The sequence below is a fragment of the Oenanthe melanoleuca genome, chromosome 23 (assembly GCF_029582105.1).
Source record: "Oenanthe melanoleuca isolate GR-GAL-2019-014 chromosome 23, OMel1.0, whole genome shotgun sequence".
Classification (NCBI taxonomy): domain Eukaryota; kingdom Metazoa; phylum Chordata; class Aves; order Passeriformes; family Muscicapidae; genus Oenanthe; species Oenanthe melanoleuca.
In genome coordinates, this window is record NC_079356.1 from 4,582,710 (window position 1) to 4,606,798 (window position 24,089).

A 24,089-nucleotide genomic window follows, 5' to 3' on the forward strand; every position below is an offset into this window, starting at 1 on the left:
TTCCTTTCAAGGAGGAAAGTAAAGACCACATAGGGATGTTCCCACTGAATTTATTTATTTCCTTGTATTTCTTTCATCTTTGTGTCGCTTAGTGATAAGGTTTAGTGCTTGACTTGATCTTAAAGGTCTTTCCCAAGAATTTTGTGATTATTTTTGCTTGGTTTGTGTTCACACAACCACAGTGAAGAGTGGAGACAAAGTTCATCATCCTCTGATTAATGTCTCACCTCTTAATTATCCTTATTTTCTGACAATATCTTCCCATCCTTTCAAAGGCTGAAATACTGAATTTAAAAATTCTCTCTCCCCCTTTTCAGGTGTTTCTTACAGAATTCTCTCTGCCCCAAAAAATCTATGACTTGTGTGATGCTTGGTTAGTTGTTTCACATCATTTCCCTTTTTTTTTTTTTTTTTTTGCCATTAAATTACTTAAGCATCTATATTTACTATCTAAAAAATGTCACTTGGCCTTATCTTAAAGGTTAAACAGTTGGGTAACCCCCCTTAAAAAAAAAAAAAAATCAAGTCCCCAAAAACTGACCTCAGAATGAATCTCCAGCCTTTTGTAGTTTGGATTCTATTCTAGTTCTAAAGATTGACATAAGAAAAAAAGCAAAAATATTGATTTAGGGTGGCTTTGAAAATACCTGGAAACCCACAGATCTCCCAGAGGGCTGACTGACTGCTACAGGTATCCTTCCCTTCCTCCTGGCTCTGCAGAATGTTCCATCCTCCAGGATTTTGGAATCCATCTCAAGTTTTTAATGACAACTTAAGGGAAAAAAAATCACAAAACACTGTTGGATATAAAATGATGGGATACACATTTCCTCCCTGAAGCAACCGGTCACTGTCAGAGTTATCCCATTACAGAGCCATGCCAATGTCTACCTTTCTTATATTTTAATTACTGTTGGTTGGAGGCAACAAGTACAAAAATGAAATAGAAGAAAAAAATCTCTAATTCTACCCAAAAGATTGAGTTTTGAAGAAAAGGATGTTCTAATCCTCCAGCCCTTGCCTGCAGAAATTTTCCATTAGGTACCAAATTCGTGCCAACACTGTCTGTTGAGTGATGGGTATAAGTTGATAAGCTACTAAGAAAAGCTTATAATAGCATTTAGTGAAATATTTTCTATACTGTTTAACTTAAAACCTTTCCACACTGGAGGCATAACCTTTCATCCTATTTAACTCATGAAATGCAAAGAGGAGGCTTATTCAGTGCATGGAGAATTTCGAACAGAGCACGAACACAGAACAAGAGATTTTGTAAGGAAAATTGGGAGGAGTGGCTGGAAAGAGCCTTCCCTATCTTGGCTTAGCTGCTGGAATAAATTAAACACTTCTGAAGATCTCACCCGACGCTTGACTGTGGAAATGGGAACTGTCTTTGCCAGGTTCTTGCAGCCTGCTCTGAGGACCGATGACTGCAGAGTTTCCTTCTCAAAATTATTCCATGATCTCGAGGAAAAAGACTGAAAGAATCTCATGTAACAAGCATGAATTTCCAAGCGTCTTCTAACAGGCATCCTGAATCCATTTTCCACCCCGAAGGGAAAAGAGGACAATCTGTGCATTACACTCCTACGTGCAGCGCCTTGCTTTGGGATTATCCTCATTGTTCGAATTACAAAAATCCCGTTATAAAAATGAGGCGATATCGAGTTGATATCATTAATCCTACACGGCGGAGCTCCGGATCTTTGCCGTTCACCGTTCAGGTGGCGCCTTCCCTGCGCACACACACAAAGGTAGCGACAACAAAGCCTTGTGCGAGGCTCGGGCCGGCGTGCGGGGCGAGGCAGGCGCCGGGCTGCGGCTGCAATCGGTGCGTTGCCCCTTTAATTGTGTCCCCAGCCCTCGGGCGTCTCTGTCCAACGCCCACGTCAGCAAATACCTTTTGTTTCTCTCCCGTTCGGGCTCGCAGGGCTCGGGGGCTGCGGGAGCAGCGGCGCGTCGCCTCCAGGCACGGCGAGCCCCGAGGCGGAGCCGGGGATCCCGCAGCCACCGCCCGCTCCCCCCGGCTCGGCCCGCAGCTCCCGCCGGTGAGTGGCGGCCGTGGGAAGGAGCGGGCGGGCGTCGGGGCGGGCGGCAGCGAGGAGGGCGCGGGTGTTTCGGTGCCTCCCGGTGCCTCCCGGTGCCGCTCGGTGCCGGCGCTGCCGCGGCCCCGGCGGGCGCCATTTGCAGCCCCGGGCGCGGACACAAAGGGCTGCGCGGGGCGGGCGGCGGCGAGAGGGGGCGGCGGGGGCTCGGTGCCGGCGGAGGGGGGACGGGAGCGGCACCGGGAGCGGCCGGGGTGAGCACGGGCGGCTGCGGGCGGGCACGGACACGGGCACGGACGCGGACACAGACACGGGGGGCACGGACACGGGCACGGGGGGCTGTGGCGGAGCGGCAGCCGCAGCTCCGTTCCGGCGGGCGGCACGCCCGGCTCGGGGCGCTCCGTGCTGGCCGGCCGGGGCTGGCGGGCGCTGCGGCGGGAGCGGGACCGGGAGGCTCCTCCGCGCTGGCGGAGCCGCTCCGGTGCCGTCGGGTGTCCCGAATTGCCAATTCGGTCGGGCGGGCCGGTGAGTGACGGCGGCCGCGGCCAATGCCGGGGGCCCGGGCAGGGAGGGCGGCGGCCCCGGGGCGCTGCCGCCGCATTCGAGCGGCCCCGATGCGCCGGGGCGGAGGCTGCGCCCATCGCGGACCCGCTGCTCTGCCCGCGGCGGGAGGGCCAAATTCTGAGTCTGAGAACCATCGTGGCTTGGTCGATGTGGTGGTTTTCATTCTTTTGGGATACAGAGTAATCCCGCTGTGACATCTTTTCACCTCTTTTGGAGTTGTTAAGTTTCTTCTCTCTTGTTATGCAGATGGCAGCCGCAGGGCTATTGGAGTTACATTGGGAATGCGATAGCGCTTTTTTTTTAAACGAGAGCTCATCTCTTTAAATTAGGATTCAGCATCATTGATTTAGATTGTCATGATGATGTTTTTTCCTTTACAGCAAACCTTCCTCTTACTCCCTGTCTGGAATGGAGATTTCTTCCCACCAGTCTCACCTCCTGGAGCAGCTGAATGAGCAGCGGAAGCAGGACTTGTTCTGTGACTGCAACATCCTGGTGGAGGGCAAGGTCTTCAAAGCCCATCGCAATGTGCTGTTCGCCAGCAGTGGCTACTTCAAAATGCTCCTTTCGCAGAGCTCGAAGGAGACGAGTCAGCCAACGATAGCCACGTTCGAGGTCTTTTCTCCAGAGACGTTCATGGTTATCCTGGACTTTGTGTATTCAGGGAAATTGTCTTTAACGGGTCAGAATGTGATCGAAGTCATGTCAGCCGCCAGCTATTTACAGATGACAGAAATCCTCAATGTCTGCAAGACCTTCATTAAGTCCTCACTGGATATTAATGAGAAGGAAAAGGATCATTACCTCAGCCTCTCGGCCAAAAGTGCGAGCACTGAACCCACCCCCGCCCGCCCGGCTCTTTATCGCTCCAGAAGGAAAGCAAAGAGCAACCCCCGGCGTTCCTACTCCATCCCGGATGAAAAACCCAACGGGAATGAAAACTGGAGCAGCTACAGCAGCTACCTATCCTCACAGGTGATCCTGCAGCGGGCAGAGACCCAGCTGTCCAAAAGGGGCAGGAAACAGAACTCCACGAGGAAGCGCCGCAAGCACCTGGGGCTGGGAGGGTGCAAATCGGACAGGGCGGAGCGAGCCGGAGCCTCGGACCCCGCTCACATCTCCCGCCAGGGAGAGGACGCAGAGTTCGATGCCGAGAACGACGTGGATCGGGATGATTTTGAATATCATCCCGGAGCAGATGGAGCCAAGAGGTGGTCGGTTACTCAGCTAGAACAAGAACTTTCCAGAACTCCTGAGTTCATGGAGTTAAAGGCAGAAGAACTGTACACCTCAATGCCCACAATTTTAGGGGTAATGAGTAGCTGGAATGAAGGTAAACAATAGAAACTGCTTGGGAAAGTTTGGTTGTATTTAGGAGATGATTTGGATGGAATTTGTATGGAAACCAAAAAAGTGCCTGGAATTATAGGTGATTTTATCTACTCAATTTCAGTGCTAACACTGAAATTTTGAAGCCAGAACAGGGCATGGGAATTAGATTGGGACTAACCCAAATATTCTGTAAATTCAGCCAAAACATGCCTGATTATTTGGGTCCAGGTGGAGTTTAATGAAGCTTCAAGGGCTGTAATTGGGACCTGAAGGACTGAGTTTCTCCAGTACCTGGCTATAAGAGAGGTGTTCAACCTCAGCTCAATCCAAGTTCTTCACGAGAGGTCCTGGCCTTGCTGGGATGTTGCATTTTGGGATCCAGCCAGCCCAAACTTCTGACATCAGCTGCCAAGCTGACAGGTTTATTTCCATGTGCATTCCTTTGGAAATGAACATAGCTGTAGATCATAACTGCATATTCTATAAACATCTTTATATATCACACAGTGATTATAGTTGTCAAAGCTATGAACCATTAAGTGGTGGAAGAGATAGGATGGCTATATATAAATAACTGCATATTTATGATCACCTTCATATAAAAAAATGAATGTTGTCAGTAAAAAAACACTGTCAAGTGGTCAATTAACATGTTAAATAAGAATAAAAATAAAATCTGGGGGATATTTTACATATATATATATATAAATTTAACAAATCTATATCCCTCAAAGCCTGTATTTTATGTATTATTATATACTTATATAAAATATATACTTATTTAAGCATCCAAATATCCCAAATATTGGGGATTTTTCCTATTTAAAGAAAACTCGAGCTGTCACATATTTTAGACTGAAAACAGATGAATGTACAGCAAGAAATGTCTGCTGTGTGCCCTGTCCCTGTGTCTTGGGGTGACTTTATGATGCTTGTATCTTCAATTATCTGTTCTGTTTATGCTGGATATTAAGTCCTGCACCTTTAAGACTGGTTCTGAGAGTGAAGAAGGGAAGAATTCATCATGTCTCTTGGGGTGGAGGCCTTCATGTGTCTGTGGAACCTAGTTTTATTTTGAGGTTTTAATGCCTTTCTGGTCCTTAGGCTTATTTTCAGAATTCATACTTATTTTCAGAATTCATAATTTCTCTCAAGAGGCCTTCACGTGTTTCTGGAACCTAGTTTGTTTGTTTTTTTTTAATACCTTTCTGGTCCATAGGCTTATTTTCAGAATTCATACTTATTTTCAGAATTCATAATTTCTCTCAAGAGGTCTTCATGTGTTTCTGGAACCTAGTTTGTTTGGTTTTTTTTTAATACCTTTCTGGTCCATAGGCTTATTTTCAGAATTCATACTTATTTTCAGAATTCATAATTTCTCTCAAGAGGCCTTCATGTGTTTCTGGAACCTAGTTTGTTTTTTTTTTAATACCTTTCTGGTCCATAGGCTTATTTTCAGAATTCATAATTTCTTTCAAGAGGTCTTCATGTGTTTCTGGAACCTAGTTTGTTTTTTTTTTAATACCTTTCTGGTCCTTAGGCTTATTTTCAGAATTCATCATGTCTCTCAGGAAGCCTTCATGTGTTTCTGGTCCCAAGGGTTTGTTTTTAGGTTTTAATACCTTTCTGCTCTCTAGGTTTATTTTCTAATCTGTGACCACCTACTGTAAAAACAACGTGTTAGGGACAATACTGGAGCATCTTCAGATAAAAAAATAAGCATAAGGAGCAGAATGGTATTAAAACCTCCAGGGAGGCATGATGAATTCCTCATTTCCTGGGTGCAATGACTAACAAACCCCCACGACACCCTGCCAGGTGACCTGCCCAGGATGAGGTTCAAGTGCCCGTTCTGCAGCCACACGGTGAAGCGGCGGGCGGACCTGAAGCGCCACCTGCGCTGCCACACGGGGGAGCGGCCGTACCCCTGCGAGGCGTGCGGGAAGAGATTCACCCGCCTGGAGCACCTGCGCAACCACTTCCAGACGGTAACACACACCCGGGCTGGGCAGGGGAACACAGCTGGGATGGGGAGGGGAACACAGCTGGGCTGGGGAGGGGAACACAGCTGGGATGGGCAGGGGAACACACCCGGGATGGGCAGGGGGAACACAGCCGGGCTGGGGAGGGGAACACACCCGGGCTGGGGAGGGGAACAACCCCGGGCTGGGCAGGGGGGAAACACTGGGGATGGGAAGGAAACACACCAGGGTTGGGGATGGGAGGGAAACAAACCAGGGCTGGGATGGGGGAACACACCTAGGCTGGGGATGGGGGAAACACTGGGGATGGGAGGGAAACACACCAGGGCTGGGGATGGGAGGGAAACACACCACAGCTGATGGATGGAAAAGCCACCAGGGTTGGGGACAGTAAGAAACCAATCAAGGCTGGGGAGGGTAGGAAAACACACCAGGGTTGGGGATGGGAGGGAAACACACCTGGGCTGGGGATGGGGGAACACAGCTGGGCTGGGGATGGGAGGGAAACACACCTGGGCTGGGGAGGGGAGGGAAACACACCAGGGCTGGGGATGGGGAACACACCAGGGCTGGGGATGGGAGGGAAACAAACCAGGGCTGGGGATGGGAGGGAAACACACCAGGGTTGGGGACAGCAGGAAAACACATCAGAGCTGATGGATGGAAAAGCCACCAGGGTTGGGGACAGTAAGAAACCCATCAAGGCTGAGGAGGGTAGGAAAACACACCAGGGTTGGAGATGGTAAGAAAAGCCACCAGGGTTGATGGATGGAAAACCCACCAGGGCTGGGGACACCCATCAAGGCTGGGGAAGGTAGGAAAACACACCAGGGTTGGGAATGGGAGGAAAAACCACCAGGGTTGATGGATGGAAAACCCACCACGGTTGGGGATGATAGGAAAACACACCAGGGTTGGCAGATGGTAGGAAAACCCACCTGGGTTGGGAGGAAAAAGAACCAGAGTTGAGGACAGGAGAAAAACCCATCAGGGTTGGGGATGGGAGGAAAATCCACCAGGGTTAGGGATGGCAGGAAAACCCATCAGAGTTGGGGATGGAAAACCCACCAGTGGGTGGACAATAGGAAATTGTTAGTGGACTATAGGAAAACCCACCAGGGTTGGGGATGGTAGGAAGAGAAGAATTGGTTTGATGCTGGATCCCTAGAAACTGAGAGTTTTGAACTTTCTTTGCTGACCTTGAAGAGAACACTACTTTTGACCTGAGGCCATGAAGAAGGCTTCCAAAATTGAGTGATAGAACTAAGATCATGGGTGTGTATTTCAATAGAAGTGAACATCACACGGTGAAAAATTTAGAATTTAAACTCTTAGAACATAGTAATATATAGAAAGGAAGATGGAGTTTTTAGGGTCTTTCTTCTTCACCTTCTCCTTCATGGGTTTGGGTGATGTTTTGTAATTGAATAGAAAAACTCACACTGTGGGCCACGGGTGATTAGTTATTGGGTTAAAAGTAAAAATAATTTAGGTGGTGTTTCTTAATTGGACCACTTAGCCTTAAAAGATCTTGTAGAGAGAGAGAGATACATCTCAAATTTTAGCTTGTTAGCTAGAAGTGCTGTAGAACTCACTGTAACATAGATAAGAATTAATAAACATCTGAGTCTGAGCAAGAAATTCCATCTCTTGTGCATTCAATCCCAACCCTGGCAAAAAAAAAAAAAAAAAAAAGAATAAAATAATAAAAAGCTCCTGCTGGTTGTGAAAGTGTGAACCACTTCACTGGTGGCAGCTGTGTAGGTATCTCCAAACCCAGAAAAGCAGAATATCAACTTGAATTATTCATTATTTAACACAGCAAACTGTATTGAAATTTTGATTTTTTTTAGCGTGATTGGGCACATTTTCATTGTCTAAAAAAAAAAAAAAAAGGAAAAAAAGAAGAAGATGAAGGCTGAATATTTCTAAATTTGAAATCCTTTCAGATACACCAAGCTGGCAAACTGATCTGCAGGAAGTGCAAGAGGCAGGTGACGGAGCTGACGGGCTGCGTGGTGCAGCAAGGGACGCGGCGCTACAGACTGTGCCACAAGTGCTTGGCAGGAGCCACCTTCGACAGCATTGCTGAGGATTTCAATGCACCTGAACATTCCCCTGTCTCCTCCAAGGGAAATAAAAACCCCAAATGGGCTTTGGAGGAGGAGCAGAAATCAGATGAAGAGACAGTAGAGGAGGAGCCTTATAATTTGGTGGTCAGACATAATAATGATGATATTCCGGATGAGGTAAAGGAAAAGGTGAAGCCAAATCTTAGGTAGATCTTGGTGTATTTGTTATTGTTGTGTTCAAGATTAAATGACTCATGTCCTACCAACTAATACTGGTTTACTACTTTTAATAAAATGGATTGCTAAAATTCTGTTCTGAGAAGCAAAAATTTGGACTAAAGTTGTTCAGCAGACATGGGACAGTGTAGTTGCTTCTAAATGTCATACTGAGGATCATAAAATAGCCTCAGTTGGAAGGGACCCACAAGGAACATCAAAGTCCAGCTGCTCATTTATTATCTGGAAACTATTTAGGAGAATTGTTTTATATTTCAACAAAGATAAAAAAAAGCTCAGAGCTCCTGCTCCTCATGAAAGTGTGAACCAGTTTACAGTTCTACAAAGGTTCTGCACGATACAGGTTTTTAAAAACCAAATATTGCTAACATGCTTTGGAAAAACTCTTACTGAGGTGAGCAGCTGAAAAATGTTAAACCACTTTTTTTTTTTTCCTGATACTGTAATTAATTTGTACATAACACATCAGAAACTTCCTAAGAAAGGAGAGAAGGAAACAAGTGGAGTTCTTCATGCTGAAGAATCTTTTTACCAGAGCTTTGTTTTCTCAGTGAACTTAGAGTTGAGAAAAGCATGATTTAGGAACTCCCCCAGCCAGAGTAGAATAGGTGACCAGAGGTCTGTAGTGCACTTGGATAGTATGAATTTGCCTTTTTTTTTTTTTGTACTGTGAATTTTATAGAAAGATACACCCACGTGGTTCCAAGGAAATAAAAGTGCAATCACTGGAAGTACAGTTGTCAGGGTTTTTTTCCATTTTTTTTTTTTCCAGGACTTATGCAAGATTTGCTTAAACACATCTACCTTACTCTAGGAATAAAGAGGCCAAGTGCCCTGAATTTCAGTGGGACATTTGTGACTTAAGATCATAGAGCTACTTTAGAAAGGTTCTTCTGTTTATATAACTTTAGGGTACTTGACAGCATAAAAACATTTTTTATAAGCACAATTTCCCTCAGAGGTTAAGCAACCTTTGCAGTTCTGGAGTTTCTTAAGCTTTTGTAGTTATATTTATTCCCCCAGCCACTTGGAGCAGAGAAACTAAAAATGCTCAGTATTAAATGATTAAAAAAGAAAAGCTCAAGGAGTGCACAGAAGAAACCTTCTGCTGAGAGCAGAGAATGGCATTCCCATGGTACTCCTGATAAAGAGCCACTGTTTGGTCTCATGTCTCATTTGATGCTGTGTTTCCTTTCCTGTCAGCAGCATCTGTAGCCTGAGGTTCCTGCCAAGAAAGCAGAAATTCCCTACAGAGAATCTGAGAACAGCCATATTGATCCACATCCAGGTTCTGCCTCCAACAGCTGCAATAAACTCAGCAAAAATGAGAATGGGGCAAATTCTGCAATAATTCCCTAATGCTCTCCCAATCTCCAGCCTTTTCCAGTTCTCCTTGAGATTTGTAAATTTAACAACCATCAATGCAGGTCTTTTCCAGGTAGTTCACAACTCTATCCTTAAATTTCCTACATCTACAGGATTTTTTTTGGCACCCCCAGAAGGGTTTGCAGTCTGAGGATGTTTTTTAACTGTAAAGCCCTGGGAGAGCAGCACTGTGAACTGAAACCTGCCACTGCCACAGCTGTGCAAATGGAACAAGGTGAACTTAAGGCATGTTTTATAGCAAGTACTTAATAAATATTGAAAAAAAACCCCAAAACAACCAAAACTAGATGAATAGCACTTACTTAGTTAATTCCAAATGTTTTCCTAGCAAGCTCCTGTCAGCATTTCAATAAGTAGAGCACTTCAGTGTGTTATTATAGCCTGAGACTGATCTTGGGGCACCTCAGCCTTTGTCTGCAAAGTTAAAATTTAACATAGATTTATTTTTGCATGTTTCAGCATTGAGGTTTTATTAAAAAATAAGAGGGTTTTTATCCCTTTGTCTTTACAGCATGGAAATAAAACCAGAACTATTTAAGATGACTTTATAAGGTAAAACACCACAGTGAGGCACTTGGAGTGTTTATGGCAAAAGAGCAGGCCAGGCCTATGCTCCTCATATTTAAATTAAATTAAAACAGCAAGTAATGCACATTTGCCATCCAGTGATTTAAAAAAAAAACAACCCACCCCATACTTTTGATTATTTTTGATTAATTTTGATTCAGTCAAATCCATAATCCTTTGATGTTTATAGATTGTCTGTACTGTTCTTTTAAAGACAATTAGGCTGATCCAAACTATGCTTTTTTAAAAAGTCAGTTTTCACAAGATACAGGTGGGAGTGAACCCAGGGGGAACCTGGGACATCCATTTCCATTCCCTTCTCCCACAGCTGCCAACTTTTTAGAGGTGATAAGAGGATTCCAGGTACAGTCACATGCTTTAGGATTTCATGTGGCAATTTATTTACAGCAATTCAGCACCACCTGCTGGCATGACTTCTTTTTTTAAAGTAGTTTAAAAGATGTGGTGGTTTGCTTGTTTAATTGGCATCATTTTTTTAGGTGTCTAATTTTAAACACTCCTATTTTTGCCCACATTACATCTGAGCCACTGCAGCTATTTTGGATTTATGTAATATGGAGGAGGAACATCAGCTCTGAATTAGAACATGAAATATGCAAATGGAATCAATCTAGATGAACATCATCTCCTGCCAAGCTGCAAAAAGGGAGTATTTTAGTTATCAGCTCCACCAATTTCTGTATTTCATGGATTAGCCTTAAAAGCTGACTGCCAGCATTCCTTGGAGACTTCTAACCTGTACAAACCTCTCCTTCCCCATATCCCCCAAAGCTCAATTAATTCTTCTTATTCTCTCAGTGAAAACAGTCTGACACTCTCTGCAATTAGTCCCTTACATTTCTGATTTTAACTGGCCAATTCTTAGTTTTTTTCCCACAGGGATTACAGTTTTAGGGGGCTTCTGCCAGATGATGACCAAAATCCACACACCACACTCTTCTTGCTTTAAATATCAATGATGACAAAGACTTCTGGCTTTTCATCTTCACAGATCTGCATTGCTGAGTAAGTTATGGCTTTGACCTCTGTGCCCTAGAAAAGAGACACAAACCATACATTTTCTAAATTATATCCCTTTTATCAGTTCTCATCACTTTCCTCAAATGCTATCCATTTTCTTCCCCAAAAAAGTTACTATATTTGTAACTATATTTGTTCTGATTAATAAAGAAGTTGCCACAATAATGGCCAGGCCAAATAATGAAAAGGGAACTCTTTCCTTATTTTTTGTCCTCTTAATACCACAAATTCCTCCTCTTACCTCTGACAGACCATCAACATTTACTATGCTAAAAATTACACAGATCAAGACACCTCATTTTGCTTCTAACAATTCTTTAGAAAAAAAAACCAAAGAAAACAGAAAACAAGAACTGTCTAAGCAGAAATCTGTACCAATAGTGTGAAACCCAAACACATAAGGTCTGAATATAGATTGATTTTCTGTGTTATCTACATCACAAAAAAGAAGCCAAATGAGTTAATTTGTTGAGTTTTGCTTGTGCTGAGGAAATGTCAACAGTTTCAGGGACACAGTCACAAAACCATGCAGAAAGTGAGATCTTGAGTTCAGCCACATTTATATTTTGATCTCTGATTTAAAGGACACCACATCTCCTCCTAAAATGGAAAAGAGGAATCAATGCCTACCTGTGGGTGTTTGTCTAAAGAGAACTCTTCTCCCCACCTGTAAAGGCAAAAAACAAAATAGAAGAGAGAGGTTGTAATTTTGGTAACATTTACCAAATGCTATGATTAGTTTCAGTGATGAGCACAGAACAGTGAGATTTTCATTTCAAGCCTCAAAATAAGCAAGAAAAGTGCACAACCCATTTTCAGACAATGGTTTAAACTCACCCAATTGATCTTATTTTGAACTGCATTCTGTCAATGTGAAGCACTTTCACTTCCTGCAGAGAGTGGGAGGAGAAATGTGTCAGTCACACCTTCCACTTTCAGGCAGAAATTCCCAGTAAATCCCATTTACAAAGGTTATTTCCCACTGTTTAGACACCTTCCACCAGCCCAGCTTGCCCGAGATCCTCTCCAAGACAAGGACTTGTATTTTTTGTGTTCCTTTTCCCCCCTAAAATACCATTGCATTCAGAGCTGGGATTATCAGGAAAGAGCTTTGCTCTACAAATGGAAAAATCTGAAGCCAGAACACTTACCCTGGGTATAAAAAACTCATCAGCACTGAATTTATACAGCCATTCATCCAGGAAGTGGAAGAGAAGAGACAACAGGTCATGCCCTGTGTGGTTGAAACAGAGATTGTCTCAGCAAAAACATTTTTAAGAGCACCTCAGCTGTACAGGAGATTCAGATAACAATGTTTAATTGTATTTTAATTAACTATGTGTGAAGATTGAGATTTCTGGTACCTTTCTCTCTCTCATAACTCTCCAGATAAGAAGTGCAATCCTCACCTTCTGCCTGTACCTCCACTGTATCCACAGGTTCCACAGTGCCTGTGTCTGTCATGTAGCCAAACATGGCCATGGCACACTGCTCAAAGGCTTCTTCCAAAGTGTCTCCCCAGGCATGGAGCCTAAAAACACATGGAATAATCACTGGAACCTAAAAACACATGGAGTCATCACTGGAATATAATAGTGGGTCACAACAAGAAGAAACAGCCCCAAAGTCACATGCAGGAGAGCAATCAGAACATGGGAGTTCAGGTAGAGGAGGTGAATCAGCAAAAAAACACCTGGATTTTCTAGAAGGAGAAGTTTGTCAGGAGAGTTTTGTGGGAGAATGTTGAAAATAAATGTTTACCAGCCACCAAGAAAGTTCTTTCCTAATGTGGCTAATTGGTGTCTATAAAAGTAAATCACACAGGAGAAATTTTGTTTAAAAGGAGGGGATTAAAAGATTTCAAAGCACATTTCCAAATAACACAGGGGCTTAGTCAGAAGCACCATAGACTCTCAGGAAAAGAAACCAAACATGATTCTGTGGTGTCCCAAAAGCAGGAATAAAATTGATCATCAAAGCACCCAGTGAGTGACATTTCAGAGCTCCACAAGTGTTACATCTGCAAACTGCCCTTGGCTTAAAGCAGTGTGAAAAATAATCAATTTGTCACCCTGAGAAATCCCAGCTGCCCACACTTACTGCACATCTGCTGTGTGATCCAAATCTGAGGGGAAGAGAAAAGAAATGTTGTCACCAAAAGTATTTATAACACGAGGATTAAAAAAAATAATAATATCTGATTTTTTAACAAAACATTCATCTGCACATGTGATAAAACTATTTTGTAGTATATTAGATAAACTTAGCACAGGTGGAATTTTGGATTTTTTCTGCCAAAAAAAACCTGTTTAATGTGATTATGTCAGTGAAGGGTTTGGCTGGTGTAACCCAAGAGGCTTCCATAAGTTAACTGCAATAAAAAGAAACTTTCACCAGCAGTAAAGAGTTTATGCTGAAGTCTACAGGACTAAAAATTATTCATGCAGAGGATAAGATTTGCAAATATTTCCAGCTCAGTGAGGAAATCTACCTGTCCACACCCAAAAGCAGCCATTATGCAAAGAGAAGAATTTAACCCATAGGATGGGATATAAAATAGAAGGCAAACTTCACTCATGAAGCATGATTAACATCCAGTTGGACATGAACCTCATTTATATTTATTCAGAGGAATGAAAGAAATGCAAAATTGCAGCAGAACTAAGTTGGGATGTGAGATAAATGTTCAATTAAAAAATTGTTCTGGTGCTGTTTAAAGAGATTACACACTATTAAAGGGTTCTCAACAACAGTCTCTAAAGCAAACAAATTCCTTTGGATGCAAAGGAGGGATAAAAACTCCTCCAGTTATGGAAACTGCATGGCTGTTGGGATGTGTCACTGTATTCCTACACTTCTATCAAATAAAGAACTAAAAATATCAATTCTAACAGAGATAACAGAAACAGTCACCCCAGACAGACACAGAAAACAGGCAGGGAATGGTTCCCTGCCTTCAGCTGGCCCTGGGGCTGCCACCCACATCCTTAGGAGATATTCCAGGGTGGGGAAAGGTAGAGATAATCATCTTTAAGTAGAGTAAAAACACCACACACAAGACCAGCACAATTTTGAAAGTCTCTTCCTACATGAGAGGTAGAAAAATTGCTAAGAAATGGTTCAGAAGAAAAAAATAAATTACTTTAAATTAATTATTTTAATTTAATTTTTTTTTTTTTTTCAGTGCAAGTAACAAGAAAAACAGGATGAAGAAAATTTCTGGTTTTTGTATTTCCTCTTATCTTCCTTGCCCTTCAGCACGGACACACCCACACCTCACCACGATAATATTAAAAAAAAATATATTTTAAAAATACTCACATTCATATTTCTTGCAGAGAGGGGGGTACTTGGCTTTCACAGCCTTCTGCTCCTCGGTCAGGTTGTAATCCCTGTCCTCAGCTGCCATGGCTGAGAGCTCCAGGGGAATCCCTCCCCTCCTGCTGCTGGGGAAGTCCAGGAATCCTCCTTCACTTCCTGCTTTCTGTCCAGTGATTCAACCTGTGGAGAACAGGGAGGATTCAGTGTTTAATTCAGTGTCATTTCAGTTTTTTTCTGTTAAAATAGGAGATGAAAAAGTTGGGAGTTCAACCCCACACCCATGGAGTGATGTTTGTTCAGCCAAGGGGAAATATTCTTTATGGGAATTGTGGATTTTTGGCTTTTCTGGAAGGAGTTGTGTTTCTTCTTGCCTGTGTACAATCAGCATTTAATGAATTCACAAATAATAAAACACAGCCCTGATGGGAACAGCTCTAAAGTGAATTAAGCTTCCACGCTTTTTAGCTTAATTTTAATTTTCTAATTAATTCTTTTGAGGGTGCTCAGCCCATTGTACATCACACACACCTGAAGTGTCACTGACTTCAAAAAAACCCCTTACAGAGGAAAAAAAATTGTGTTTTCTTAAGACAAGGATTACATTTAAACCTCAAAGCACGTGTGTGGCAAATCCAGAGGTCACCCACTGCAAGGGGCTTCCTGTGCTCCTTTTCTGGCTCATTTTTAAAATAAAATAAATTTTAAAAATAACTGTATCACCTCCCCCATTTAAAAGTCAGATTCTCACACCTGATCTCATAATTTGCTGTTTTCCTGCTCATTTGTAAATCCAACAGACATAAACTGAAGAACCTCATTAACTTCGGGCTAATTAATTTTCCTCCCCAGATTTCCAGACTTCTTTAATATTTTTGTGCGTTACAAGATTTATCCACAGCTGAACCCAACACTTCCCCAAACAATCCAAAAATAAAAAAATCCCTTAACTTTTACACAGGAGTTGCTTCTAAACTCTAAGGCTTAGAAACAAGATATAGGATTTCCAATTTCTAATTTCAGGTAAACATCTAGGTGTGTTGGAAAGAGAAGTTTGAAAATGAGAACACGGGGTATCTCTTGAGGAATAAACCCAGATATTGATTTAATATTTGATTTTAAACCTGTTAAGCCTCAGCTGTGGACACTCCGGTCCCAGGTTACCCTCAGCAGCCGAGCAGAACTAACAAATATTTCTATTTCTAAAACTCACCGCGGCACTGCACTGTGGAAAAATGGAATATATTCATGATTACAGAGAATTAATAACACGCCGAGGATACCCGATGGTGACAGGGCGGCCCTGGAGGGAGGCCTCGGCCCACACAGCTCTCGGTCCCGCCCCGATACGCTCTGCCTACGGCTGTGGTGACCGGAGAAGCCGCAGCCACCGGTTCGTTCTAAATCGGGGACCGGGATCAAGGACCGGGATTAAAACCCGAACCCGCCGCCCCTCAGCGTGGGGCGCGGCCCCTTTAAGAGCGCGCTGAGGGCGCTCCGGAAAATGGCGGCTCCCAGCGGGCAGACCGCCCACGTGACCGCCGCGCGCGCTCCCGTCCCCGCCCCTTGCTCGCCTCTGATTGGTCGGCGCCTCCCGGCGGCGGGCGCTGATTGGTCGGACTTGGCGCGCGAAGGGCTGCGCGGCGCCGGGAGCCGCACGCAGCGGGGGCAGGAAACAATAGACGGAGCCGCGGCCGGAGGGGTCGGAGCAGCGAGCGCAGGAACCGCCCGCCCGCCTCGCTCAGCCTGCCCCGCCTCGAGCACCGCGGCCGCCGCGCTCCCCCCGCCGCGCCATGGCCGACAAGGAAGGTAAAGGCTCCGTATGGGCGGCGCGGCCTCCGCCGTGAGGCGCGCGGTGCCCCCCCCCGTTACGGCGTGAGGGGAGCGGGGCGGTGCCGCCAGGGGGCGCGCGGGGGCGGGGCCTGAGGGGCTCCCCTCACGGTCATGGCCGCCGCTGCCTCCCCACGCCCGCGGCACCAACCGGGGAGAGCGGCCCGGGCCGGCACCCTCTGCCCGCCCCTGTGCCCCTAGGAGGGGGTTGTGAGGCCGGGAGGGCCGGGCTGTGCCCTGCGAGGGGAGCGGGCAGACAAAGAGGTGCCTCAGGTGCCCTGGGGGTGCCTCCGTTTCATGGGTGAGCTCCCGTTCCGAGGACGAGCTCCGGTCCATTTGGAGTCCCCCCTTTTCCATGGGGGTGCCCCCTTTCCGCGGCTCAGCTCCCTCAGATCTGCCCGTCGCCATCTCTACACCGGAGGCTGGTGACAGATGGGCCGAGAAAGTGTCCGAGAGCGACAAAGCAACAGGAGGCTTGGAAAACTGGATTTTGGGAACGAGTAGTTCAAGGCTGCACCCAGACCTGTTAAACAGCAGTTGCTGCTCTTAAAACATTGTTACCAGTCTGGGTTTGGCCTTCCTGTGCGCTGAGTCTCAGAGTTTTATTGTGCTGCTTTAACACCATCATCATCAAATAATGCCAGAATTTATTGGGTTGGAAGGGACTGTAAACTCATCCCATCCCACCCCTGCCATGGCAGGGACAGCTTCCACTGTCCCAGCTTGCTCCAAGCCCTGTCCAGCCTGCCCTGGGATTAAACTTGACATATTAATTCCCAGCTATATATCCAGAAAAAAAGGATTAGCATGTGCAACAGGGGATTTTTAACCATTTAGTAACTACTCCAATAGAGCAAATAGCAAAATAGGGTGTGATTGATGTACTTGACTCTAATCCATTGCCTGCCCACAGCATTGTGTGTCTATAAATCAATTTATAAATAATTAATTTTATGTATTTCTTGAAAAAACACTTCAGCAGCCTTTGATGATGCAGTGGAAGAGCGTGTGATCAACGAGGAGTATAAGATATGGAAAAAGAACACCCCTTTCCTGTATGATCTGGTGATGACCCATGCCCTGGAGTGGCCCAGCTTGACTGCTCAGTGGCTTCCTGATGTCACAAGGTAAAGGGACCCTTCTGCTCTCTTCTTAAAGCAGAATAAACAGCAAATCCGGGGTTGTGCTGAGAGACTTTTAGGCTGAGATCACAGAATCCCAAATTGGGATTTAAGGGACCTTAAAGCACTTCTAGGGATGGAGCAGCCACATCTTCTGTGCCAGGACCTCCCCATCCTCACAGGGAAGAGATTTTGTCATCCTTGTTTTGTTTCTCTTCCTCTGCAGACCTGAAGGCAAAGATTTCAGCATCCACAGGTTGGTGCTGGGCACCCACACCTCAGATGAGCAAAACCACCTGGTGATTGCCAGTGTGCAGCTGCCCAATGATGATGCCCAGTTTGATGCTTCCCACTATGACAGTGAGAAAGGAGGTAAGAGCCCAAAAACAGGGATTTTAACATTTTTCCCCTTTTTTTCTCAATATAAGATATGTCTTTCCCTAAAAATCAGGCAGCAAAATTCAGATTTTTCTTCTAAAAAAAATGTATTTTTAAGTGGTGCCTCCTTAATAAGCAAATACTCTATTTCTTGAGTGTGTTAATAATCTAATGATGGAAACAGAAGGTTAATTGCAAAAGTATTTATGTGGGAAAACCTCTCCCTTCCCTATTTCTCAGGAGCTGACCTTGAACCCCATGCAGTGCTTTTAATTGGTGTTTTTATTACCACATTTGTAAAGTCATGCAAAAAATTTTTACACAAACTCGTGTAAAATAATGTTTCTTATATCAGGCAAGTGTAACATTTCAAAGTTCCTTCATTTGTCTGAGAATTCTGCTGCCTGATTGTTATCCCAGCCCCTCTGGAGTGAAATTGTGTTTATTCCATGTATCAGATGTGAATTGGATGCTTTGTAACCTTTGTGGCTGGCCCAAGTTAGACATTTCTCCTGTTTGCTTGGCTGAATCAATCTTTCCACCTGGTGAAAGTCCTTCATGATCCAATGTTTGCTCTTTTCACAGGAAGTTTGGATTGTGCAATGAGTATTTTGATCTTTGGGCTTTTTAAAGTTGTTTATGAACACGGGGTTGTCTCATAAATACTTGTTTCTATTCTATTTTAGTATTTCTCAAAAATATTTAAAATTAATTTTAAAATAATCCACAACTCAATTATTTTTTCACAAAGTTCACAATTTTATGAATTGCTAAGTTGTTTTATGTATAAAGATAAGGGAGTTGTATCACAGTCCTAAAAATATGATTTGTTTTTACCACAGCTGTTTCTATTCTGAGAGCTTGATAGCAAAGCTTGATTCAACTCTTTATGCCTTGTTTTAAAACTGGTTTATATTCACAACTCTTTTATTCCTAGAATTTGGAGGCTTTGGCTCAGTAAGTGGAAAAATTGAGATTGAAATCAAGATCAACCACGAGGGGGAGGTGAACAGAGCCCGGTACATGCCCCAGAACCCCTGCATCATTGCCACCAAGACTCCCTCCAGTGATGTCCTGGTCTTTGATTACACCAAACACCCCTCCAAACCAGGTCTGTGCTTCAGAGAGCAGCCAGCTCATCCCCCAGGGCTGAAAAATGAGCTTTAAAAATTATTTGGGTCACCCCTTATTTGGGATTTTAGGGCAGAGTGGGTGTTTATTCAGGAGGTTATTTTGTATGAAGTTTAAACATGTGTATCCAAGTGTATCCTCAGAAAAGGAAACATTTTCCCGCACTTCCACTGCTTGTTTTGTCACCTCACTGTGAGGTATTTGAGGTGGTAGAAGGTGGATTTTTTGGAATCTGTGATTTGGTGGGTAGCTGAGCTGTTCCCCTGATATCCTGTAAATATATTAACAGTCATTTAGCTATTAACTCAGTAAGATTGTTTAAAGTAACTCCTTCTGCCACTTGTGGGGAGGATCAAAAGTGCCTTCCTCACTTTAAAAGTAGAGCTGGAGATGGTGAGAGGAAAAAAAATATCTCACCTTGTATTTCTGAGTGTTCAGGAGGAGTTTTTTGAGCAGTAACAGCTGAGCTGCTGCTTCTCCCTCCAGCTGGAACTCAGGCCAAAACATGGAGGTGACTGCTGGGTTAAAGTAAATAATAAACTTAATGCCAGGTATTCCAGGATGTGCTGGGAGTGATTCCAGGCACTGGAATCCTCACCCTGCCTTGTTGCAGATCCTTCTGGAGAGTGCAACCCCGACCTGCGCCTCCGAGGGCACCAGAAGGAGGGGTACGGGCTGTCCTGGAACCCCAACCTCAGTGGGCACCTGCTGAGTGCTTCTGATGATCATGTGAGTGCTGGCCACAGCTGGGCTAAAAACATCCTGGGTTGGAGGGGGAGGAGGGAAAGAGAGCCTAAAGATATACATTTTATACATTTTTGTTGTTTTAAAGACCATTTGCTTGTGGGATATCAGTGCTGTTCCCAAAGAAGGCAAAGTGGTGGATGCCAAGACCATCTTCACAGGACACACAGCAGTGGTGGAGGATGTGTCCTGGCACCTGCTCCATGAGTCCCTGTTTGGATCTGTTGCTGATGACCAGAAGCTCATGATGTAAGTGAGGGAACCCCTTCACAAATTGTCCCATACTCAGTGAAATGGGACACAAACCTTTGTTAATTCTGTGTTTTCCCTTCTCAGCTGGGACACCCGGTCAAACAACACCTCCAAACCCAGTCACTCTGTGGATGCTCACACAGCTGAGGTGAACTGCCTCTCCTTCAACCCCTACAGTGAGTTTATCCTGGCCACAGGATCAGCTGATAAGGTACTTCTGCCTGAATCTTGAAACATCCTTGCTCACTTTCTGGTGTGCATGTACATGCTGGTTACTTCAACAAAATATTTTTTTTTCCCCCTCTAGACTGTTGCTCTATGGGACTTGAGGAACCTAAAACTGAAGCTGCACTCCTTTGAATCACATAAAGATGAAATATTCCAGGTATAAAAAAAAGTCTTTATCTTTTATCCTCACAGACTTAGTTCTACTCAGCAGCTTGGAAAAGAAAAGTAGTTTTTCCACAATGTTTTTGCACTTAAAAACTCATATTCTATTTTTTTATCTGCTTATACTTCTCTGGGTGTTGTTGTGGAGCTGCAGAGCTCCAGTACAGTAGGAGTGCCCAGAAAGGGATCAGGGAAATTCTCTGAAGCTTTAACCACAGCACAAGGATGAAATGGTAGCAGTGCAGAGTCCATTAAATTATTCATGGCAGCAGATTGAAGCAGGAGGCCCAGGGAAATGGCTGCAGTGTTTCCATCTCCTCAGCCTGGTCCTGCAGGAAGCTTCAACACTCTCTGACAAAAGATAATTGCTGATTTTGCTGCTGTAAATTGAGAATGTTCACATCATGGGCAGCACCTGCTTAGCAGATTAAATATTTCCAACTCGTGCCTTAATCAGAGGAAAAATATGTAGAGAGGGTTTTTTTTTGGTGGAGGGATTATCAGTTCAGACTGTGTTATGTCTAAATAAAATTACAGAATCCTGAAATGCCACATTAATGTGCAGAATTCTGTGTTCCTTCCTAATCCTGTGATCCTATTATGAGTGGTGTGTTCTGGAGAGCTTTATCTCCAGCAGAAGCACTAAATGTGAGCTTTTGGGCAGTTAAGCTTCATTACAGTGATTTCTTTTCATGTGAGAGCTGTGCCTGCTGCTGAAGGAATCCCTGGGTTCTGTTTGTGCAATCCTTATTAAGATAAGGAGCAGCCAATACCCTTGGGAGCTGTTTGCACTTGGAAACAAATTGGGGTTTTTTAGAGGAAAAGTTCCAGGTGGCACCTTTTGGGTGAAATGTCTTTTTTTTGTGTGTGTGTGTGAATATTCAGATAAATGTTATTCACACATATTTGTGTTATTATCAGTTTGAGTTCTTGTAGAGTTTTCAGGGTACAAAATGAAGTGTTGGAGAATGTTACAGCTTCTCAAAATTCACTTTTGAATTTATCCCTGTCTGCAGGTTCAGTGGTCTCCCCATAATGAAACCATCCTGGCCTCCAGTGGCACAGACCGCAGGCTAAATGTTTGGGACTTGAGGTAAATCCCAAATTCCTCAGAATATTATTAATTAATTTCATCATATCTAAAAAAAACACCCAAAATAACCCTCACCTTTTTTTTTTTTTTCTTCCCTATTTTTTTTTCAGTAAAATTGGAGAGGAGCAATCCCCTGAAGATGCTGAGGATGGTCCCCCAGAGCTGTTGGTGAGTCTTTTCACTTTCATTAATGCTTTTCACCTATCACTCACCCTGCAGTGCAAATTTCAAACCATTCCCCTTTTTGTTTCCCCAATCCCAGTTTATCCATGGTGGTCATACTGCAAAGATCTCAGATTTCTCCTGGAATCCCAATGAGCCCTGGGTCATTTGTTCTGTATCAGAAGATAATATCATGCAAGTCTGGCAAATGGTGAGTTCTTTGGGAAGGTGCAGGTGGGTGATGCTGTTGAAATTCCTGGATTTCAGCATTCCTGCTTTTATTTACAGAATGATCCAGTTTGTAGCACTGCTGACATCTCAAAGGGGCAGTGAAATCCCCTTTAGCTTTGGCCAGAGCAATGGTTTCCAAATACTCAGGAGATGTTTTGTGTTTAAAAAAAAGAAAATATTGGTGCAGAAGGAAATTTTTCCCTTCTGTGTTTGAATGAAACCAGTGTGTGAGAACCAAGGATGAAATTGAGGTTTCTCTATTATTGTCTTAAAGAATATTTGAGATTTCATTCTCCAAAGATGAAAAGGGTGCTGGTGAACAGGAACAGTTTGCTGGGCTCTACATTCCCAGTTGTTGAAGGTTTTAAAAAGCAATCTTGACCTTCAACAAGACCATTTTCCTAATTTTTTTTTTTTGTTTATCTCTAAATTTTGTTCTTGGCAGCTTTCTGTGTAGTTCTTTTAGAAAGTGCTGCAGAGTAAAGGATCTAAAAAATAAATACTTGAAACACTTTTAAAGTCCTGCAATGGACTTTCCTTTAGCAGATTCCTTTTTACAGGACATTTTTTGAGATTTATGGATAAGGTTGTTTGTGTTGCTGCTTTGATGTTAATGGGATCAGAGATGGGTGATCCATATCTGCAAATAAAAAAATGAGCAGAATTCTCTGCAATCCTGTCCAAAGGGGTGGGAAATGCTCCCTCAGTGTCTCCATCCCTGTCTTGCAGGCAGAGAACATCTACAATGATGAAGATCCTGAAGGAAGTGTGGATCCAGAAGGTCAAGGATCCTAGATGGAAGCTTCTCCCTCTTTTTAGTCTTTCTCCTTCTCTTCCCTCTCAGCCCTGATATTGACTTAACACTGGTTTTGAGACACACACGTAGATTTTGTGTTCAGCCATCCTCCTGTAGATCCCATCACAGCCTTTTCCACCCACACCCTGAGAACACAAAAAAGAAAAGGGCTCAGCCCCCTTAGCCAGAGGCTGTGGCTCCTTGACCAGAATCCCTCCAGCAGCCTCCTTTGTCTGGCTGTCTCTTTTTAACTGCCTTCATCACACTGCAAGCTTGGGATTAGGGTTTTTTTCTCTCTCTTTTGCTTGCTCCAGCCACAGGCTTTTGCCTAATTTAAACAAAAGTTAAGTTGGCAGAGCTGCCTGAGTGGGCTGGAGCCAACAGAGATGATCCAAGTGTTAATCCCCTGACAGCTCAGAAATGGTGTGGAAGGTCTTGTCCTCCTCAGTACAACTCAGAAACCTTGGAATTCCTTTAGTTATCTGTACCTTGTGGCTTTTTCTGCCTTTGCAGATACAAGACTTGCAAGTTCTGACTTGAACTGAAATTTCTTTTTTTTTTTTTTCCTCTCTCCTGGCAATTCTGGGATTTTCATTCCTTCCTTTCCCTTTCCTCCCTCCTGCTGGGCACCAGCGGTTTGGATTCATTAGCTATTCCTGCAGAACCTCCTTCACCTCCCATGTTTTTTTTGTTTTTTTTTTTTTGCTCTGTTGTGTGTTTCTTGAGCTGTGTTTTCACATAATATTTCTTTCCTTTCTGTGAAATGGTTTTTAAAACTTGGGGGAGCCCTCAAGTTGTAAAAGGTGTTTGTTTGTACCAACGGATGACCCCGGTGCCCTCAACAGCCTTGGCAGCTGGTGGAAAACAAATGAAATGTGGATGAAAACTACTTTTTTTAGGAGTTTAGTCCTTGAGCACAAGGTCTGCACGTCTTCCACTTGGGTGTCCAGTGCCACCAGCAGCCTGTTACTCTCCATCTCCTCATGACTAATTCCATGTAAGTCCTTCAGTTGGAATAAAGTTTTTCTACGTAAACGCTGCAAAGTTTGGGCAGTTTTGTGCTGTTTCTGCTTTTCCTGATTTAAGGGTGTTTTCAGAGAGCTGGATGTGGTCTGTACCTGTGTGTGTCCATGAGGTTGCTGGTAGAGCTATTTTTTTAATTTTTAAGACATCAAATTGGATATTTCTCCCCTTCTTATTCCTGCTGCTTTGTGAAATAAATTAATGGGCACTTGAACCCCTGAGCAGCCACCAAATCACTGAATTGTTCTTCCCCTCAAGTCCTGCTGCTGTCTGCATTTTAACTCTGCCTTTAGCCCCTTGTTTTTTGTTATCCTGCAGCACAAATTTGATACAAACACCTTGGTTTGACAAACAAATTTGGGTTTTTGAGATGCAGCTCTGAGAGTGAAAAGGC

At 43.9% G+C, this 24,089-nt stretch overlaps 3 protein-coding genes across 5 annotated transcripts; 2 read left to right on the forward strand and 1 right to left on the reverse strand.

Moving 5' to 3' along the window:
- The first annotated feature begins 338 nt into the window (after nt 1-338).
- LOC130262171 (zinc finger and BTB domain-containing protein 8A-like) lies at nt 339-8,963 on the forward strand. Its single transcript, XM_056509024.1, has 4 exons — nt 339-2,048; nt 2,990-3,942; nt 5,760-5,929; nt 7,873-8,963. The coding sequence occupies exons 2-4, from the start codon at nt 3,018-3,020 to the stop codon at nt 8,203-8,205; spliced, it is 1,428 nt and encodes a 475-aa protein (XP_056364999.1). The 5' UTR covers nt 339-2,048; nt 2,990-3,017; the 3' UTR covers nt 8,206-8,963.
- A 1,094-nt stretch (nt 8,964-10,057) lies between these two features.
- ZBTB8OS (zinc finger and BTB domain containing 8 opposite strand) lies at nt 10,058-16,082 on the reverse strand. Its single transcript, XM_056509033.1, has 8 exons — nt 15,758-16,082; nt 14,548-14,727; nt 13,327-13,351; nt 12,636-12,757; nt 12,378-12,460; nt 12,064-12,116; nt 11,857-11,893; nt 10,058-11,238 (listed from the first exon to the last, which is right to left on the reverse strand). The coding sequence occupies exons 2-8, from the start codon at nt 14,633-14,635 to the stop codon at nt 11,152-11,154; spliced, it is 495 nt and encodes a 164-aa protein (XP_056365008.1). The 5' UTR covers nt 14,636-14,727; nt 15,758-16,082; the 3' UTR covers nt 10,058-11,151.
- A 40-nt stretch (nt 16,083-16,122) lies between these two features.
- RBBP4 (RB binding protein 4, chromatin remodeling factor) lies at nt 16,123-23,716 on the forward strand. Of its 3 annotated transcripts, none has more exons than XM_056509028.1 (12): nt 16,123-16,353; nt 17,354-17,501; nt 17,722-17,867; nt 18,811-18,984; nt 19,618-19,733; nt 19,837-19,997; nt 20,085-20,211; nt 20,308-20,385; nt 21,407-21,483; nt 21,594-21,651; nt 21,746-21,856; nt 22,606-23,716. In XM_056509028.1, exons 1-12 carry the CDS (start codon nt 16,338-16,340, stop codon nt 22,669-22,671), a joined length of 1,278 nt encoding a protein of 425 aa, XP_056365003.1. In that variant the 5' UTR covers nt 16,123-16,337; the 3' UTR covers nt 22,672-23,716. The 3 variants fall into 3 exon arrangements, with proteins under 3 accessions (XP_056365003.1, XP_056365004.1, XP_056365005.1); XM_056509029.1 differs by having other exon boundaries at nt 17,357-17,501; XM_056509030.1 differs by lacking the exon at nt 16,123-16,353 and adding an exon at nt 16,451-16,675.
- Nucleotides 23,717-24,089: the final 373 nt, after the last annotated feature.

Excerpts from the sequence above, each read along its gene's own strand:
- LOC130262171 (XM_056509024.1), top strand. The coding sequence starts at position 3,018 with ATGGAGATTTCTTCCCACCAGTCTCACCTCCTGGAGCAGCTGAATGAG. Across the intron at positions 3,943-5,759 it reads AATGAGTAGCTGGAATGAAG|GTGACCTGCCCAGGATGAGG; the intron begins GTAAACAATAGA and ends ACACCCTGCCAG. Across the intron at positions 5,930-7,872 it reads TGCGCAACCACTTCCAGACG|ATACACCAAGCTGGCAAACT; the intron begins GTAACACACACC and ends AAATCCTTTCAG.
- ZBTB8OS (XM_056509033.1), bottom strand. The coding sequence starts at position 14,635 with ATGGCAGCTGAGGACAGGGATTACAACCTGACCGAGGAGCAGAAGGCT. Across the intron at positions 13,352-14,547 it reads TCTCTGCAAGAAATATGAAT|ATTTGGATCACACAGCAGAT; the intron begins GTGAGTATTTTT and ends TCTTCCCCTCAG. Across the intron at positions 12,117-12,377 it reads ATGAGTTTTTTATACCCAGG|GAAGTGAAAGTGCTTCACAT; the intron begins GTAAGTGTTCTG and ends CACTCTCTGCAG.
- RBBP4 (XM_056509028.1), top strand. Across the intron at positions 17,502-17,721 it reads TGGCTTCCTGATGTCACAAG|ACCTGAAGGCAAAGATTTCA; the intron begins GTAAAGGGACCC and ends CTTCCTCTGCAG. Across the intron at positions 21,652-21,745 it reads ATGGTCCCCCAGAGCTGTTG|TTTATCCATGGTGGTCATAC; the intron begins GTGAGTCTTTTC and ends CCCCAATCCCAG.